The sequence below is a fragment of the Sinohyriopsis cumingii genome, chromosome 4 (assembly GCF_028554795.1).
Source record: "Sinohyriopsis cumingii isolate HCF-2022 chromosome 4, ASM2855479v2, whole genome shotgun sequence".
In the NCBI taxonomy this organism is placed as follows: Eukaryota; Metazoa; Mollusca; class Bivalvia; order Unionida; family Unionidae; genus Sinohyriopsis; species Sinohyriopsis cumingii.
This window is the reverse complement of record NC_142964.1, coordinates 63,453,084-63,472,531: the sequence shown is the minus strand read 5'-3', so window position 1 is coordinate 63,472,531 and position 19,448 is coordinate 63,453,084. Positions and strand designations below refer to the sequence as shown.

Below are 19,448 nucleotides of genomic sequence, written 5' to 3'. Positions count from 1 at the left end.
TGTTTCATGAGAAAATTAATTTGTATTTAAAAGAATTCCAACCATCTCATTTTCACCAACTTTTGTGTTAATGATCCTTATTGGTCAAACCTCCATTCTACTGAGCAACATATATGAGCCATAAAAAAGGAAGTTTGGCCAAACAAAACTGGAATACATTTTGGTCACTAACCCCATTAGATTTTGACCAAACAGCCATTGACATTCTCTACTTTATAAACAGATTAACAGCATGCATTTTGTGAAAGTTGGTGGGAACTGGCTGAGACACTTGAGTGCTCATTTCAAAAGTAAGTTGGAAATGTTTTTCTTGTGAAAAGTAATTACATACAAAAATGTCATCTGCTGTTTGGCATTACAAATTTAAAGTAAAGCTTCAGTCTTGAAAATACTAATGACCTGGACTAACTGTAATATTACCTGAACAGACGAAAACATTGACATTTTCTGTCTCTTAATGTCTCAGAGTTCTGACTCCTAAAGATGTGTGCCAGTTTGCTAAAATGAAAACTTTCTCCAAATCAAAATGATGCCTAAGTTACTAAATAGTATCACCTGACATACAAACACTATTAAGAAATCAAGGGCTAGGTGTGAAACTGCAGCATAATATGTTACCCATGTTAGCAAGAAGCTTATATTGGTTACCTGTGTGAAAAAAAGTCATTTTCTTTGCAATATGGTCTAGACTGACTAGGCAGATTAGACACATGTTATCTCACAGTAACAAGAGTCCCTTGAAGGGACTTATGCTCTACTGGGCAAAAAGAATTTACAAGAATTCAAGATGATTTCTTCCTTTAACTGCTGAGTGCTGAAACCATCATTGATATTCTACAGTGATAACAAGATTGTCAAATATGAATTTGTGGTGGACATATTTAATGCTGAATTGTCACCATTTTCACTTAGGACAAAGCAGACATCGTTAGAGGTTTATTGGTGAAAACCCCGTGCCATTATGACCATGCATTCAAAGGGATGAGTGGTAACAAGATTTTCAGGTGCAAACAAATTATCATAAGAAGCATATTGGTGAAAACCCCATCTTGATATAGCCATCCATTCGTGAGTAAAAATAGCAATATTTTCAAGGTAGCTAACATGGTGGCCATATTGAGGGTTAGTAATTTTAATTAAGAGCAAGTTGTTGTTATTGCGGGGTTTAGCGCCATTTTTCAGCACTATACATGGGGGCCAGTATTAATGGTGGAAAGAACCCCGGAAAACCCTGGAAAGAACCACCAACCCATGAGAAGCTACTGGCAAGCTTTCTCACATACCCAAATTGGCCGAATCTGAGACTCGAACCCATGCAGACAGAGGTGAGATGGCAGTGATCCGTAATGTAAAGCGCTTTAGACCTCTCGGCCACTAATTAAGAGCAAGTAAAACACCAATAAAACTCTTTGGATAAAACCATGTCAAAAATGACTTGCCCTTGAAGATTAGCAGAAACAAGATTTTCTAGATGGCCAAAAACTGAATAATCTGATCAGCAGTATTTTAATTTAAGAAAAACACAACATACAAAGTCTTTCAGTGAAAATCCCATGACATAATCATCCGTTCAAGAGGAGTAGCAAAAACAAGATTTCCAAGATGGTGACTGTGTGGTGGCCATAGTGTTCATTTAAGACCAAATGAACATCATAAGAAGTCATGTGGTGAAAAAGTTAGTCAATATAACTTATTGTTCAGGAGGAGCTGAAATAAGATTTTTCAAGATGGCTGCCATGATGCCCATACGGGACTGCAAATTGGCACTATCTATTTAGATCAGTATATATTATTAATGTTTTAGTGAAAACTCCATGTTGATATGACCATTCATGTAGGAGGAACAGCGAAAACAAGATTTCTAAGAAGGCCACTGTTGGGGCTATATTAGGGAAACTGGATAAATTCACATACTTCTGAGCAGAATGTTGGCATACTTTACACTCTTTCTTGTACTGTGGCTGTAATTTCTTTACATATTGTACTTGTGGAATTTGTACATGACATAAGCAGATGGCTAACCAAACTGGCCTGAATTAGTTAAAAGTACACTATTTTTAGCAAAAATGAATTTTGACAGAGTAAACAATATCATCTTCTCAAAGTGCAGTGAATGAATTACAAAATATATAAAAAGTAAAAAAAGTTGGCTCATTTTACCTCTGAAATCCAGAAGTGAAAATGATCAAGAAGAGCTAGCAGTTTTTTTAATAGATTTTCAAGATGACTGTCATGGAGGTCTTACTGGGCATCTGATGGTACCATTTTTCATTTAGAACTAAGCAGACTTCATAAGAAGTCCTTTAGTGAAAATCATATGTTGATATTAACACCGTTTTAAAAGGAATAGCAATAGCAAGATTTTCAAGATGGCTGCCATGTGGCCATATTGGACCACAGTTTTGCACCATTGTCATTTATGACCAACTACACGTCAAATGAAGTCTCTGAGTGAAAACCCATATTGATATAATCATCCATTCAGGAGGAGTAGTGATGAGATTTTCACTATGGCCACTGTGGCAGCCATACTGGATTTGTGAACAACACCATTTTCATCTAGAAACTAGATTATGGGATGAATATGTTAAGTTTCATAGCAATCCTCCAAGTAGTTTAGGAGGAGAGCAATATAAAAAAATTGTACTAATTGACAGATGGACAACATACTATTCTATAAGCTCTAGATCTATATATGTTGTTGTTGTTGTTGTTGTTGTAGGGTTTAACGCCATTTTTCAGCACACAATAGGCTATACATGGCAGCAAGTATTAATGGTGGAGGAAGAACCCAGGAAAACCCCGGAAAGAACCACCGACCCATGAGAAGCTACTGGCAAGTTTTCACACATACCCACAATGGCCGAATCTGAGACTCGAACCCATGCAGACAGAGGTGAGATGGTAGTGATCCATAATGGACAGCGCTTTAGACCACTTGGAGCTCACCTATAAACATAGCCACTGTTTTGTATCTGCCGATGCATTTGAGACAGTGTCATATGAATTGTATTGAAATCATATACCATGCAATCCTCCTTCATCTAACAGTGAAGTGTTCAAAATTAACCTTCAAATCTTGTTATATTTTAGGGCCAAAAACTACTGAACCACTTGGTAAAATCATTCTTGCAGTCTGAAAATTTACGTCTTCAGGTCATGAGCTAACAGCATGTAAGCAAAATAGTACTTTTCACAATGCATAAAACAAATATGAAAACTTCTGCACAAATTTTAAGTGCTGAAATTACCTTTGTTTGCTTCACAATGGTCAACACATCCCCTTTGGCGAAGGGAAGATCATCACTTGCGGTCCCTCTGAAGTTGTAAATACATAACACCTCCTCTCCAGGCTGCCAGATCTCTGGCTGCAATGAAAATCAAATACTTATCCAGATCTATATGAATTCATTTTTGTGAGAAGAAGTCACCACATACTACAGGTAAATACAGTTAATAGTTATCCTGGTCCTGTACTCATGAAACATATGGAACAAAAAAAAAAAAAAAAAAAAAACTACTTCAGACTCAAGACCTAACAGAAACATGTCTACAAGACACAGATGGCCAAACCAATATGGAGCAATCAAAGAAAGCTTAGGGCAATGTGTAAAGGCAGGGTGATAAGTAAAACATCGGCCACAACAGTATACATCTGCCTAAAAATGTTAAAAATCAAATTTGAACTGAGTATTATTGAAATAAAGTTTCATTCCCGGACATTTTTAAACAGTAATGGAAATGAAATCTGTCAAGGACATGTGAAAAAATCTTTTGTAATGGATAGAGAATTGAGTAAACATTATCTCACATCCATAGAATATGGCAGGGGGATTTAAAAAAATATAAAACATATAACTAAAGGTAGAATTATACGTATAAATAGAAAACCCATTAACAGTAGTTAGAATAACAATATAAAAATTAACCAAATTAAGATAACCAATAAGCTATTAACAGAAAAGCATTACATATAAACAATGTACAGTAAAGATTGTTTATTACATTCTTGGATAAAATGTATCCACTGTTCAAATGTTTAAGTTTATTTTCCCTGGCCATGTTCCTAATGTTATAACATTCATTTGTTAGAACATTTAATTAACTTTATTATCTGATTTGTTGTCCATCTGAGAAAATTAGCAAAATTGTAACACTTTTATTTCCTGATATGCAAAACGCCAGGTAAAAAAATGGTGGTCATTTAAATAACATGGCATGATAATTACACATCATTTAAATAACATGGCATGATAATTACACATCATTTAAATAACATGGCATGATAATTACACATCATTCATAATCTGTAATCTGAAATCAGGAATTATTGGAACAGTGCAATTTAAGTATGATCAGAAATGCTTTTGTTTTATATTTTTCTGACCAAATGATTTAGAAATATTCTTTAGCTATTGTTCTAGACCCATTATGTTCAATGAGTACAACTCAGTGATACACCTGATTTTCTTTTTATGCATTTGCAGATTACTGAAAAACATGTCAACAAAAAAAAACTGAGATAATTATAAAAAAACAAGATCACTTTACTGACAACTTCTTTCCACCCAAATAAATGAAGGACTAATTTATGACTTATCAAGTTATTGGACATGTAAGTGTTAGTGTGTGATTTTGATTTCTAACATAGCTTTAAAAAAGTTAGCTATATTGCTACGATGTCTGCAGTGTGGGAGCTTATAGACTGATGTCTAGCACTGGGGCATCATGCCACAGACATGTGGCATCATGTCCCACCCAGTCACATTATCCTGACACCAGGCTGAACAGTCCTAACACTAAACTCTTAATGCTGAACACCAAGCAAGAAAGCTGTTAGTACCATTTTTCCAAGTCGCTGGATATGACAAGGCTGGGTTTCAAACCCACAACCTCCCGAATCAGAGGTGGACTCTCTAACCACTAAGGCCACTGAAGCAGTCAAAAAATTAAGTAATGATTCACCAGCAGGTATATGTGCTTGTATGTTGAAACTTTCAGCAGACGGTAAAACTTAAAATGTTTGAAGTTTTTCATGCTATCATGTATATTGCTATGTATATCTATATCTTTTTTAAATCCTGGTACATGATTTCATATAATTTCTGTAATTTTTTTATTCATGGCTGTAAATTGTAGTGATTACCTATAGCTGGATTTTGTAGATAAATAGGGTCTATTTCTAACATGTTAAAGAACATAAAATTGCACAGGATCTATAAATAGATGCTTTATGTATGTGGTGTTGACATTTACTAATAATACAATTATTAGTAAAGATGTTTACAAGTTTCTGTCTTCTTTTCTATTGGACAGATCAGGCAGGTGGTATCTCAAAATTCCACTTGGAAGAGTTAGGTCACATGATTAGGTCTTTTGAAATATTAAATTTAGTAGTACGATCCATCACATGTGGTATATTGCAGCATATAGTCATAACAGACACTTTGAAGGTGTATATAAGGGGAGATCTGAGTAATCTGATTTCATTCCAATTTTGGGGTCATTCTTATTTGTTGTTTTGTTGTAATATCAAGTCTGCAGATGTATTTTATGCTTCATTTTGATGTTATTTGAGAAGAAAAACATTTGTTTGGACTGTCCAGTGGCATGGAAAGTGGCTCAATTGGACTATGATATTATTACGAAACTATTGTGCATTATTCAAAGAAGTTCTGGTCAAGGCCATTTTGATGACATCACGATTTTTGGTGGACCAGTACATTTCCAGTTCTGACGTTTATACAGAACTTTTCATTCTTTTGTACTTAACTCTTTCAGGATTATTTTTGGATTCACTTCATAATATTGAAAGTTTCTTTCCCATTTTCATTTATAACACTGATAATTAAATTGTTAAGTTTTACAAGACTAGTTTTGTTTCCTCCTGTTACTTACAGTAGTTTATGACCATAGTCATAACAATATACATATAAAAATATATGTAGCTTGAAATTTGTATTACCTTAAATACAAGTTCAAATAAATTTTTCTGGCAGTAATCATACCAGCATAAATTGTTTACTACATTTATATCCAATGTCATTAACAGGTGCATGCACTTAAATTTTCAAACATAAACAACAAAGTTGTATATAACATTTTCTCAGTTATAACATTAAAAACTTCCAGTTCCCTGTAAAACATTATAAACAATCTTTACTGTATACATGTATTAGAGTTTAACAGAAAACCTGCACAACAATGTCAAAAAAATAAGCAAATAAATAAATAAATAAATAAATAACTAAATAACATGTCAAACATTTACCTCAATCGCATATTATTTTAAGAAAGCAAGTCACTTCATGACATACCATAAAATGACTTCAAGTACCAGTAAGTGTGGCTTTCAGGACAACACCTTGCTCTGAAACTAAAATTTGTCACAACTCAATCAGATTGGGTACCTTGCAAATATTTTGCTACACTGGCTCGATTACAAATTAAAATGAAACATAGGGTCTGTGTAGTTAGTAAACTTACAAAAATGTCAGATCTGGATGTTGATACCTGTCATGTTCTGTGTCCTTGTATTCATGTTGTGCATGTGCAGGTTTAATTCAACTGCAATGATCTATTTCCTTCTGTTTTAAAAAGTTTATATCTTTCAATATATCTCAACAAAAGTACTTTAAAAATCTGGATGTAAGATAGAGATACAATATTATAACACATACAGTCACTTATAAGACAAGTCTAACTGCAAACTGCACAGACCTAGATCTGTCACCACATACTGTGCAGGCAGATCTGGGTCAGTGCAGTTTGTTTGGAGTAATAAGTAGAGCAAACAACATAGACCTTGATCTGCAAACACATTAAGCTAAGGCAAATCAGGATCTATACTGCTCATTGTAGGACTAGACTTATAAGTGACTACAGACAGAAAGATATTTCATATAAAAAACAAATTAGAGATTCATATTACAACGATGCACATAGTGACAAAATAAGTCTGGTCACCCCCCCCCCATTTAATTCACTTTGATGTTCTTAAAATCTTTAGTTTTTTCTCCATGTACAAAATATTTCTGAATATAAAAAGTCTGAGTAACATCTAGGTTAAGGTCTTTTCTACAGTTCACAAAACTGCAAATATGAGAGTAAACAATACAATGCCGTATTTTGAAATTTAAGTTCAAATTTTGTGACTACCTAACCTGCATCCTATTGTGTTCAGCAATTACAAAAGTGTGATATTCTCCTGAAGGGATAGGCTCATTTAATGGTGGAGGGAGGGAACTCCATCTACCTAGGGTATTTGAAGAAAATTTTGTTCTTAAACTAATATAATGGATTGTATTAGTGTTCTTTTTTCCTAACTACTCTGATAACTCAAACAAACATGCTGTCCCATTCACATGTACATAGTAATTAACTGTTGAGGATAAATCTATCACAATATACAGTATAGGAAGTTTCCCACTGAATAAACAGGAAAAAATCTTTCTGTGCAGGCTATTATGTATATAGCATGGAAAGATCTCTGTGATAATTAACTAAACACAAATACTAAATATAGGTTGGTAAAACATAAAAAGTGGGTTAGTGAGACCTTTTGTTATCAGGGCATAATACTGACAGAAATGCATCTAATTATGAAATTTCAAGTTACTAACAGCCCAGTACCCAATTAATAAACTTGAAATGCAAAATTTCAAGACTCGATGAAGAACACAAAATGGGCCATAATAACCTGCTTCTATAATGAAGATGAAATACTCTTCACCAAGTTTAATGGTTTAGATAGGATAGTATGCTGTATGTATATAGCTTGCAAAAACAAATACCATTCATATGTGCTAATGAGCTAAAACAACCACTTAACTAAAGCCAATAACATCTGAAATTAGGTCACAGTGACCTTTTTGTATGGGCGTGGTACTAGCAGAATGCATACAATCATCTAGTTTGATGATTCCAGCATGAATAGTGCTTGACAAATAATCTTCAACTTAAGTCAGAAAAGTATCAAATGTACAAGTAGGTCACAGTGATCTGCTCAAGTGAAGAGGTGTAGTACTCATCAAGATTCATCACACACTACATTTCAGTATTCTACCAACTACAAACTGCTGCCCACCACCAAGGGAGAAAGCATGGTTGTGATGCATTAAGACTGTACATAATAATTTATATACTAATATATCATGCCAGTGGTAGTTCAATAGTTCTCCAGTACTTCAAAACCCATGATAACAACTACGCAAGCATTTAAATCAGAGTGTAATCAATTACATAGTCCACCTCTACACCTCTCCATTAACAAGTAGAGCTGCTTATCACACAAAAATTCATACCATGGTATTTAGCAGTATTTCAAAACATACCATGGCACATACCATGGTATACCACAATTTTATTAGAAACCAACACTTTATTGCTCTGGGGCAGGACCCTGACATGTGTTTTTTAAAAATCCATTTGTCAATGGCGGAAAAAGTATATTGCTCATATTTATGACAAAATAGCACATTATACCCATTGTGTTACTGGAAAGATTATCTTGAGAGAAAAGAAATTCAAAAGAATATTGCAGACACCCCCTTTCCTGAAAATTATATGGTCAGTAAATGAATCTGCTATGTGAATGTTGTGTGCATGTTGCTATATGTACCGGTATATCAATGTTGCATAAGTTGTAATCTAAAAACTGTAACATAACTGGGATAAAAGCTGGGACTTAAGTGGGATAAAAACTGTAACATAAGTGGGATACAAACTGTAACATAAGTGGGATAAAAACTGGGACTTAAGTGAGATGATTATACTTACACTAAACCTAACACCCTGTGAAAGACATGCTGACATTAGAGAACTTGTTGATAAAAACAGGAAGTGTACACAATGAAGCCTCCAATTTAAAATAGGTAGGGAAACTTCAAGTGGAATGCCAACACCCAGGCAAGATAATTTTCAGATACGGCCAATAAGTATAAAACACACTTACTAAACAAGCAAAAAAATATTTAATAGACTTGAGAATGATGTCAAGTTCAAACAGAAAACAACTGCTCTTCTGAAAATCTTTGGATGATTTGCAGTCTTAAAAACAAATACATGTATTTAACACATTACTATATGCTAGTAAATATGAAGTGATGCCTCACATGCAGTCCACTGGTCAAATTCTTATACTCCTTCACATGTACAATGTACAATAAACCTACTGTGCCTAACATATCATAAAATGTAATGTTTACCATTCAATTAACATATTTATTCCTGATTCCAAATGTACTACTCAAATTTGGCATTCTGAGTAGGGTCCAAGGAATACAGGTCTAGGATGGATGATACCAGTTACCATAAACAAATACTAAGGCCCACTTTAGTAAAGAGAAACATGTAAAGTCACACAGATCTTTGGTTTTAGCAGTATTACAGATGCAAGGAATTGTCAAGTTTCAGGACTGGATAACACAAACTACACCCACTAATTGAACCTTTAAAACAAAATGTCAACAAAGTCAATGAGGCAAGGAATATAGGTTACAGAGACGTCTTTTGGCAAAAACGGAAGCAGAACTTATCAAAATGCATCCACTCAACAAGTTTGCAGAGATGGCTAATGATAGTTACAGCCAGATTTTTGTACCCTGACTTTACTGACAGGGTGGTTTTGCAGCATGACTGATTCATATTTTAAATAACGTACTGTATGAATCCCCTCTAGAAAGGTCACCTTTCTTATAGGTCACATCCTGCAACAGAAGGGGTAGTCTTATAAGAGGGAGACCACTGTGCCATATTTGACGTAATTCCTGCAATGTGCACTTTGAAAACTATATGAGTAAATTTTGTGAGGTTAAATCTCATCATGTAATACAGCACTGCTCTATTCATTTTCATAAATATTACTTTGCATTTGTTTTTTTTTCCCCAGCTTGATTCAAAATGTTGAACAATTGTGGAATTAAGCTTGCATTCAATGTAAAAAGGTCAAAATTGCATTTAAGGAAATTCAAGTTCTGACAAAAGTAAGGGTTTTCTTATCTAAAAACAGAGCCTGACAACAAGCAATGTAGTTACATGATGCAACAAATGTTAAGCTTAGGTGCAAATGGCAACCAGGCTTTGTGGGAGAGTATGCTGATCCTTTCAGATTAATTTCTGTGATAATAGAAGATTATCTTCTTCTATAGTTCTAATACAAGCAATGTATTCTCCAATTAGTAAAGTGGTTTTCATACGCTGTTTCAGTGCAACAGATAAAGCACACCACATGGGATTGTAGGAGTCACCTCAGTGTATTACCAAGTGAAAGTTTTCATCATAATATCTGTTACAGATATCTTCAATAATTTTATCATTTAATTTATAATATAGTTCTTATTTAAGTACAATACCATTTACATTGCATCTGAAATATAAGTTGTTTTTTTCATGTACTTTTATGTCAAAATTAGTTGTCTTCATACATGTATGTAAAGTCAAAATACTAAATACATTAAAATTTGAAAGGAACTCAGCAATAGACAGTTTTGACTAGTCATTAGATGTGAAATCTGATGGGAATTGTATCAGCAAAGGACCCTAGATAGCAAGGACCCACTAGCTGTGCCTGTAAAGTTTTTTCTGCTAACTTTTTACAAACTGAATTTAATGAAATTGTACAGGTGCTATTGACCTTATCCAAAATAAAGTTCATTGTGTACCTGACCAGTAAATTTTATTTTGTAAACAAATAATACATAGTTATTATTTTTCTCTGAGTGTGGGTTTCATATTAGGATCATTTATCGATGTAGGTAAATATGTTTATTTGGGTCTGGGACTTGCACGTTCTAATTCCATCATGAAGAACCTGTTGTACCTTGTTTTCTATGTTCTTTTAGAAATGAACTTTTGACCCTCATCAAAGTTCAACTTTTGTGTCTTAGCTAGTTATAAAATGTTGTTTACTTGAGAAATCACTCATTCCTGCATTTAACATCTCAGGCAGAATCGGTCTTATTGTTGTATTCAGTATTTCATTACTGAATTACTGAATGAATTATTTATTTCAACTATTATTCACTGGAAATACAAAGTGTTCATCTATAATATTCTTGGACTGGAATATTAATTTGGAATTGTTGTGATTTCAGACAAGAACATTTCTGAATTGTATTATTGTGATACATGAAAAGATTGTAAGCACACCATCACAATTAATGATATTGGTATATTACTATGTTTGAGACTACTGGCACATCAGCAAGTTCAGTATTGGAACTTATCTTGGATACCAATGAAGTTCAGTTGGAACTTTATAAATTTGGACTTGTGATAAATCTTTGTTGAATTTTACAAACTTGTTGTTTTCACTCTTTTCTGTTACTTAGTGTAAGACCACAGAGTCATACTACCTGTAAACTAGAGCTATTGGTGAACAAAAGTCCTTGTTAACACATTAACCCCTGGTGACGAGTTTAAGTGGCAGGAGGTGGTAGCCTACTGCTGAGCTCTGTAGCGTCAAGGTCATGTATGATATACTAAAGTGGGTGGTATTACAGAAAGGTAGACAGATGTAGCTCTACAATGATACCAAATAATCTGGAATTTCTAGTTGCACTACAAAATACAAAGGGAAAAACCTTATTTTTTGGACCCAAATTTTTTCTACTCAAAATTCGCCCATGGTTGGAATCCAATTTTGTGTTTGGATTTTAGGTTTTTTGGTCTCAGATCTAAGGCAGACCGGTATGAACTGCAAACAGACAGATGAACCTTTGCAAAAAGTAGGATAAGATGGGCATTTGGAATAAAGAGTGGTCTCCATACGAAAATAATAGGTCCATTATGCAAAAAAAAAAAAAAAAAAAGACGAACTCCAACTTTTACCCTTCTGCTCATGCATGTGCGATCCAAATAGCCAATGAAAAACGACGTTTCTGACACAACTAGGCAGTATGTTATTGGAAGATCACCTGGAAGTTGATGTTTTAGGATGTATTCAGAAATATCTTTCAAAATGTGTTTCTTACTCGAAATTCAGATGAAAACGGCAAAAACCTCCAGGGGTTAATGTGTTAATGAGCTAGAGCAAACCTCCATTTCTCTGACATCAGTCAGCATGTTTGAGGGTGGCCAATTAACCACTGATTGTATCTCACAACAACTATTTTATGTAGTGTTAAAAAATCCTGGAGAAGAGCTCATAGTGACCTGATTTTATAATACAACATGTTTTCATCTTAAGATGTATGCTTAGTGCAGTTTTTAGGCTAAAAGGTGTTACAATTTGATCAGACACGATCTACAAGCAGAGCTCAAAAGCCTGGAAATTACCATGAAGTGAAAAGGTTTTAATTCAAAGATGCATATTTAGTGTAATTTTTATAGCAATAAGTAAAGATGTCTTGGAATTTTACACTGTCACCCGTTTCTGTGCAAACAGTAGGCCAAAGTGAGCTACTGTTGGTGCATGCCACATACCCATCATGATACACAAAAAAGGTCAGTTTATTTACAACAGTTCTGACAGGGAAAATAGATCTTTTTTCTTCAAAACAGCAATTTTGGAAATAAAATCATGAAAGTATGTAACAGTGACTACAGCTGTCACATTTACAAATTAAAAAAAAAAAATATTATATAAAATTGAAACCCAAAACAATTATTCAAATGTGATTTATCTGCTTCCATCCAGAACTGCAATTGTTGTAAATTTGTAAAATAAGTATCTGACAGGAATTCAGATGGCTTAATATGACTATTTTTCTCATTACCAAAGCTATTTCTTGGATTTAAGCAAAACAACTGCTATATGTATCAAGGAACTTCAGCAAGATGAAGTGTATAACGGAATATGGACCAATTCACTGCTCTGATGTTCTAATTATTCCAAACGTTACACCGATTTATTGTTATCAGGATTAAAGCAAGAATCAATCATTAACTTCAATATCCTGCCATGTTTAATCTGTACTAATACAGGCATTTCCTTAACATTAGTTGTACGCATAGGCCAGAAGTTACAAAATGTATATTCAATGACAAAAGTTCAACAAAAGTTAAGGCCAACACAACATTACTTCATAGACAGAATGCTGAAACATGTAAATTCTGTCACCTAGAATTTACAAACATATTTGTACAATGTTTTTTAAACTTTCTCTTTCATTATTTATGAAAAATTTGAATATATGGAAGTCGGTTAGCATTAATGCCTATGCACATACAAAAACAGCAGTGCAAAAACTTTCTTCTTCACCAGTATAGTCAACTGGCTCTTGTAACAAGTAACAGCGGTCATCTCATACTGTATGCCCTAGTATATTTGGCCATTACAGACAGAAACATATATGGGAATTGTTCTCCTAGTACTTTGTACAAGGGATTTAAAATTCAGCATAAAAACGTAGAGTACCACCCATCAACTATAATCAGTGGTCAGAGATCATGCATACCTGATGGCTATTCTGGACTGTGTACTTACTTTACCTGAAACAATTGCTTACTTCTAAGAGATACTACCATACATACCTGCTTAAGAAACAAGCCCAACTACAAACTGCACAGACCTAGATCTGCTGTCACATAATGCACTGGCAGATCTGGGTCTGTACAGTTTGTATGGAGCAATCAGTTCAACAAAAAACAAAGACCCTGATCTGCTGGTGCATTATGCTATGGCAGATCTGGAGCTTTGTTGTTTTGCTGTTGGACTAAACTTATAAGTGAGTATACAAGGTATATGATTCAGATGGTTGGTCATGTGCCAGTGCTAGCCCCCAGGGTAGAAAACCTCAAAAGAGTATAAGTTAAGTTTAGCATTCAGTTTGCTGCTGGTATCAACAACTGTAGAACACTTTTTAAGACAGGAGGATTTTTAGCCATGCTTACTTTTGGCCATTTTAAATTTCACTGGGATACGAAGTTACATCATTTTGTCAAGCATTCTGTCACTCAAAAGAAAGGCAGGTTTTGTAAACATTTGCAAGGCTAACACAAAATGATCTTGTTTACACATGTAAATGTGGCAGCCTAAATAGTGACCAAATCTGGGGTTGAAATATGCCCATCCTAAGTTGTACTCTCAGTAAAGTTTGGTTACAATAGGTTATTTTTTCTGTGGCCAAAAGTAGTATACAGTGACCCATCTTGTGCATAATACTATGTTCATCCCCATCTGCACACACGCTGCAAGTTTTATTTATTACGTCTTAATATTTTGGTGTTACACTCCAGATGGAAACAATTTTTAAGCAATTTTAATATATATGTATACTGGAAATTAGATCACAGTGATCTAACTCTGGTATGCAACACATATAAGATGCATGTTTAGTCCAAGTCTGGTGAAAATTGGTCAAATGTAATCATATGGTAGCACAGAAACAATTTTTAACCAATTTCTGGAGCACAACACATGCTCATTCCAATGTTCACCTATACTGCAACTCTTTAACAGCACAGACAAGTAAGAGAGACAGATGGACACACAAAAATGGAAAAAATCCCATACACACCATGCTTATTGACATGACAGTTTAAAAAGGAAATATTCTGAAAAGATGCAACTCTTGAATAATGGTTAAGGGTTGTTAACTTTGATTAAAAATAATCAAGTCAACTACATAAGGGGTTATGAAAAACTTTAAAAAAATAAGTATAAAGGTCCATGTGGGAATGAAATAGCTCAGTAGGTTCACATTCAATAGCAATCTGCTGATTAACCTAGGTTCACATTCAATGCAAAGTCCAATATAATAGCAATCTGCAGATTAAACTAGGTTCACATTCAACTCAGTGTCAAATATAATAGCAATCTGCAGATTAAACTAGGTTCAAGATAATTGTCACTTGTTGCATGAAACTCAGTAGTTTCTAGGCCTCCAAAGATGCAACAACTGATTAAATTAAAAAAAATAAAAATAATTTTAATTATTTTTTGTACAGTTTGATTTCAATTAACCACAGTACACCTCTACCTCGATAACTTACACCAAAATACAAAGACTGCACTATAAGGGCATGAGTTATTAAAAGATTAAGGAGATGCCATACATGCTAGAAATCGAGTAAAACCGAGGGAGAGAGAGTAACAAGACTGTGTAATGGCTGAATACTCATATTATAACTGCTTTGGGAACAAGTGTCAATAAAAGCTTTTTCTAATGAAGTTATTTACTTTTCTGCATAAATTACCTTTATTTTCAAGATCAACAACCTATGAAAGATCACTACAAACATTACTTTAAGGTTTCAACAACCATCACATACCCATGAAAACAATGTGTATTGCTGTATTTGTCATTTATTCACAATTTGTTGTTGTTGTTATAGGGTTTAATGCCATTTTTCAGCACAAGACAGGCTATACGTGGCAGCTAGTATAAATGGTGGAGGAAAAACCTGGGAAAACCCTGGAAAGAACCACCAACCCACAAAAGGCTACCGGCAAGCTTTCTCACGTAACCACACTGGCCGAGCCCAAGACTCAAACCCACACAGACAGAGGTGAGATGGCAGTAATCTGTAATGATGAGCACTTAAGACCACTTAGGACCCTGTTTGTTCAGCGAGTAAAATACTGGTGCCGTGACTTCAATTAAAGGAATAGTGAAACTTTTTCTCATTCTTGAGGATATCTCTGAGTGTCAATTCAGGAACATTAAATTCACTACTGATTCTGGAACTTGCTTCTCTATTATGAACCACATTTGTGAAAAAAATTTTTTTTTTTTTTAAGCAAGTACTCATTTTGCTTGGTTGCTTTGCTATCTTTGATCATATCTGTGAATGTGTCGGCTAATTTACAGTAATTTAAATACAGTACTTATGTAATAATATTTATAGTGTTCAAATGACCAACTGAAATAAATTGATCTAATACACTACCATGACTGCTTGAAGGTAAGATTTGCATGCCTTTAACTTTTTCTTTATTCCTTTAACTGGTTTGATGCAAAAGACATTATTAATGTAATAATACAAAGAAGACCTGCTTGTAACTGAGTGTAACAATTCAACAAATACATCTGCCAATCAGATATAAGAACTCAGCAGTTAATTACGTTGTCATAGAAACACCTATAGAAGTAGCTGTAATGGTAGATTGGCATTTTTCTCAGTTGAATACAAGACAGCATATCAGTTAGATGACTACACTGAAACCGAATTAAAATATACAACTAAAACAACAAATTTCACTTGACAATGCTTCCTTCATTGCTACTCATTTCTTACAATGTTGCTGCCAGTAGACTTTAGTGACATTTTCATTGAACAAAATTTTATAAAATTTTGTTATTTTACAGTGTACTGAGAATTTACTTTTAGCAAAGAAAATGTAACAATTCAAATATAGGACTTATTATAAGTTGCAAATTTCATGATATTGATTCAAATTTCCAGACACAAAGTGCTATTTTTGACAATAAAATAAGCAATATATCAGAGTTTTGTTTACCAATATCACTTGCAGTTTCTTTATATTCAACAAATAAGGGTAAATTTTCTTAGCATTTCTATATATAAAAAAATCATTATCTATGCCTGCCACAGCATTGTAAGCAGGTTCATGAGTTATCTGCATACGAGTTATCATGGGTGTGGGTGTGGTGTATGTGCCAGGAGGTAAAAGCCTGCAGAAGACTACAGCCTTGCTCCTGAAGGTGGCAGCAAAACAATGAGGTGTAACACAATCCTAGATGCTTTAAGAACAGTACCACATACACCTCTCCCTCGATAACTCGCGCACATTGGTGTCCAAAAACAGAGACCACACTATAAGCGAGGGCATGAGTGACCTCCCAAAAAATCCGCAAAGACAAAAGGCAGCAAGAGAACCGCGGAGTGGGGGGGGGGGGAACTGGGCTGTTTAATGACTGAATCCCGTTTTATAACCGCATCGAGAATAATTGTCAATAAAGTGCTTTTTCTGATAAGTTGTTTGTTATTCTGTATAAATCACATTTATTTTCAAAATGTCCAACATCTGAAAGATTGATAACATGTTTCCAACTGGTTTCAACAACCAACACGGTACACAAAAACATTAGTGTATTACGTCACGTCTTTTTGTTTTGGTTGATTAGTCTGGTACCCAGAATGGTGTATAATAGTGTTTGCAAAACAAGGAGTCTACGAAGCAGGGAACCAGACTAACTATTGATACACTACCAAACAAGACTCCTTTTTATAAGTAAAAAAAAAAACGCAACATTTTGTGAGACAATAGTCTAGTTCGAAACTAAATTTTTTAATTGTTCAATTAGTAAAATACTGATACCGTGATTTCATTGCAAGTAACAGTGAAACTTCTTATCATCCTTGAGAATATCTCTATGTGCAAATTCAGGAATTCTCTGAAACTACAAAATGGTCCATATCTGTGAAACAAAGCTCTTTATTTGCTATCTTTAGTTATGATTGAGTAGGTTAATTTAAGGTAGTTTAATTAGATTATGTACCCAACATATGACCGGAGCCGCTGGTTCTTAAGCATGTAAGATTTGTATACCTTTTAACTTATTTGTTTATTCCATCTCCTTTATTTGATTGAAAAGACGTAATTAACGTGACAATAGAAAAGGAGGCACACTTTTTATTTAGTACAACAAATGTTTCCACTAGTTCAATGTCAAAACACGGTCGGCACTTAATTAGGTTCTCGATGAAATGCTTGCAGACATAGCTGTTATGGTAGATTGTCACATTTTACGTTTAATTACAAAAGGATACATTGCATTTATGATGATTACACTTGAAAGGAACTAAAAGATCAATCTCTAACACAAATTTCAATTGATACAACAAATTATTTAATTGGTATTTATTTATCAAAGTACTGCCTCCACTAGGTGTAAGTGACATTTTCATTGATCAAAATTTCCTTGAGTATCATTAATTATGGTGTACTAAGAATGTCGTTTGGAAAGAAAATGTAACAAATTTTATGACTTCTTTTTAAAGTTGATATTTCATAATATTGATTAAAATTTCCAGGTCCTATCTACCGTTTTCGACGATAAAACGATATATAAGTTTTCGCTACCAATTATGATCTTGATTTTCTTAAAGTTCAACAAATAGGAATAATTTTTTTGGTATTTTCTGGTTTTAAAAAATGGGATCCACACATGACCCCATGTTATAAGTGGGTTTGTGAGTTATCAGGGTGCGAGTTATTGAGGAGTGGTGTAGTACATTGCAGGCCTAGCAATGATCTTGACCCTTAAGCTTAAAACTTGCCAGCTAAGTTCATCAAAATATCTTAAGGGGATAAAAAATGACAACCCTGAGATGGAAACAAGCCACTGACTTGCATTATCCCTTGTTTGTAACCACGACCTCAAGGAATCAGGTATGAGTGAATGTGCAAGTCACTGTTAAGTCCAGATATATAACAGGCTAATATCTGTATTGGTTAAAATGTTCTATCTGTACACTGATCACCTTAATCTCAAGAGAAAGGTAATACCTATGGTATGTAACATACTGTACAGTAATGATACATTACTGGTAACAGCTTCATTAAAAAGTTTTCACTAGTTCAAAAGCTATACTCTAGATGATTTATAAGTCACATAATTACGTTTTCCTTCACCTGGCTTTGAACTTAACCCTGAAGCATGGGGGCTTGGATGTGGTACATGACACGTCTAGTCATGATATATATATACACTGGCTGAGTTACCTGCTGTAAAAACAAATGTTAACAAAAGGACTGGCAGATAGATTGATGGACAATGACTTAAACACAAAATACCAGACTTAATACAGGTCTATAAAAATACATAAAAAAAACAGATACAGATTATTATCATAATTTTAACATGACACAAGATTTACGTGTCACCAGAAGAATGTGTATGCAACATAATTTCTAATTATTATGCATCAATATAAATACATTCTTGCCAGTATCTTAAACAGCTTCAGAGCTACAGCATGAATACAAAAGTTAAGTACCCCGACCTCAAGACAAAACAATAAAAGTGATGCAGTATAAGAAACAGTCAGGTCATCATGGATATGAGCATACTTAGTTTCATAGGAGTACCACATACAGAATATAAATGTGTATGTATGTGTTTTTTTCATGACTGAGTAAAATCTGCAATTTGGCTGAAAATGTGAATTTTTACAGAAGTTTGGAGATGTAAGATAGGCTCTTTCATACAACTGGACAAGAGGAAAGTGAGAGCGCAAAGTCTGAAAGTTTCTGGAAGTCATGTAAATTGTACAATTAGACTCTTGTTAGCCCTCAGTCTTCTTCTCACAATGGCAGGACCTGAGCCAAACCCAGGCCCTAGACAATGTGCTGAAACAAAAACACAACACAAAGAACCCTCTCAGACAAGGTTGTCTATCCATACATATAGGTAGAGATCTTGGAGATGGTGTTTTTCAGCATGACAAGGAAGATGCTATGGATTTTTTAACTGGCATACAGTAAGATCTAAAAATCACTCCAATGTAACTATCCTAGCTTGAATGGCAAAGCTGACAAT

At 34.2% G+C, this 19,448-nt stretch overlaps 1 protein-coding gene across 4 annotated transcripts in view; it reads right to left on the bottom strand.

Annotated features, from left to right (window-relative positions):
* LOC149801329 (tyrosine-protein kinase CSK-like) overlaps positions 1–19,448 on the bottom strand; it is an 84,490-nt gene that overhangs the window by 56,412 nt on the left and 8,630 nt on the right. For all 4 annotated transcript variants that reach the window (XM_089955375.1, XM_089955374.1, XM_089955376.1 and 1 more), the window contains one exon: positions 3,252–3,368. In XM_089955375.1, the coding sequence (XP_089811501.1) occupies positions 3,252–3,368 (117 nt within the window). The remainder of the gene's footprint in view (positions 1–3,251; positions 3,369–19,448) is intronic.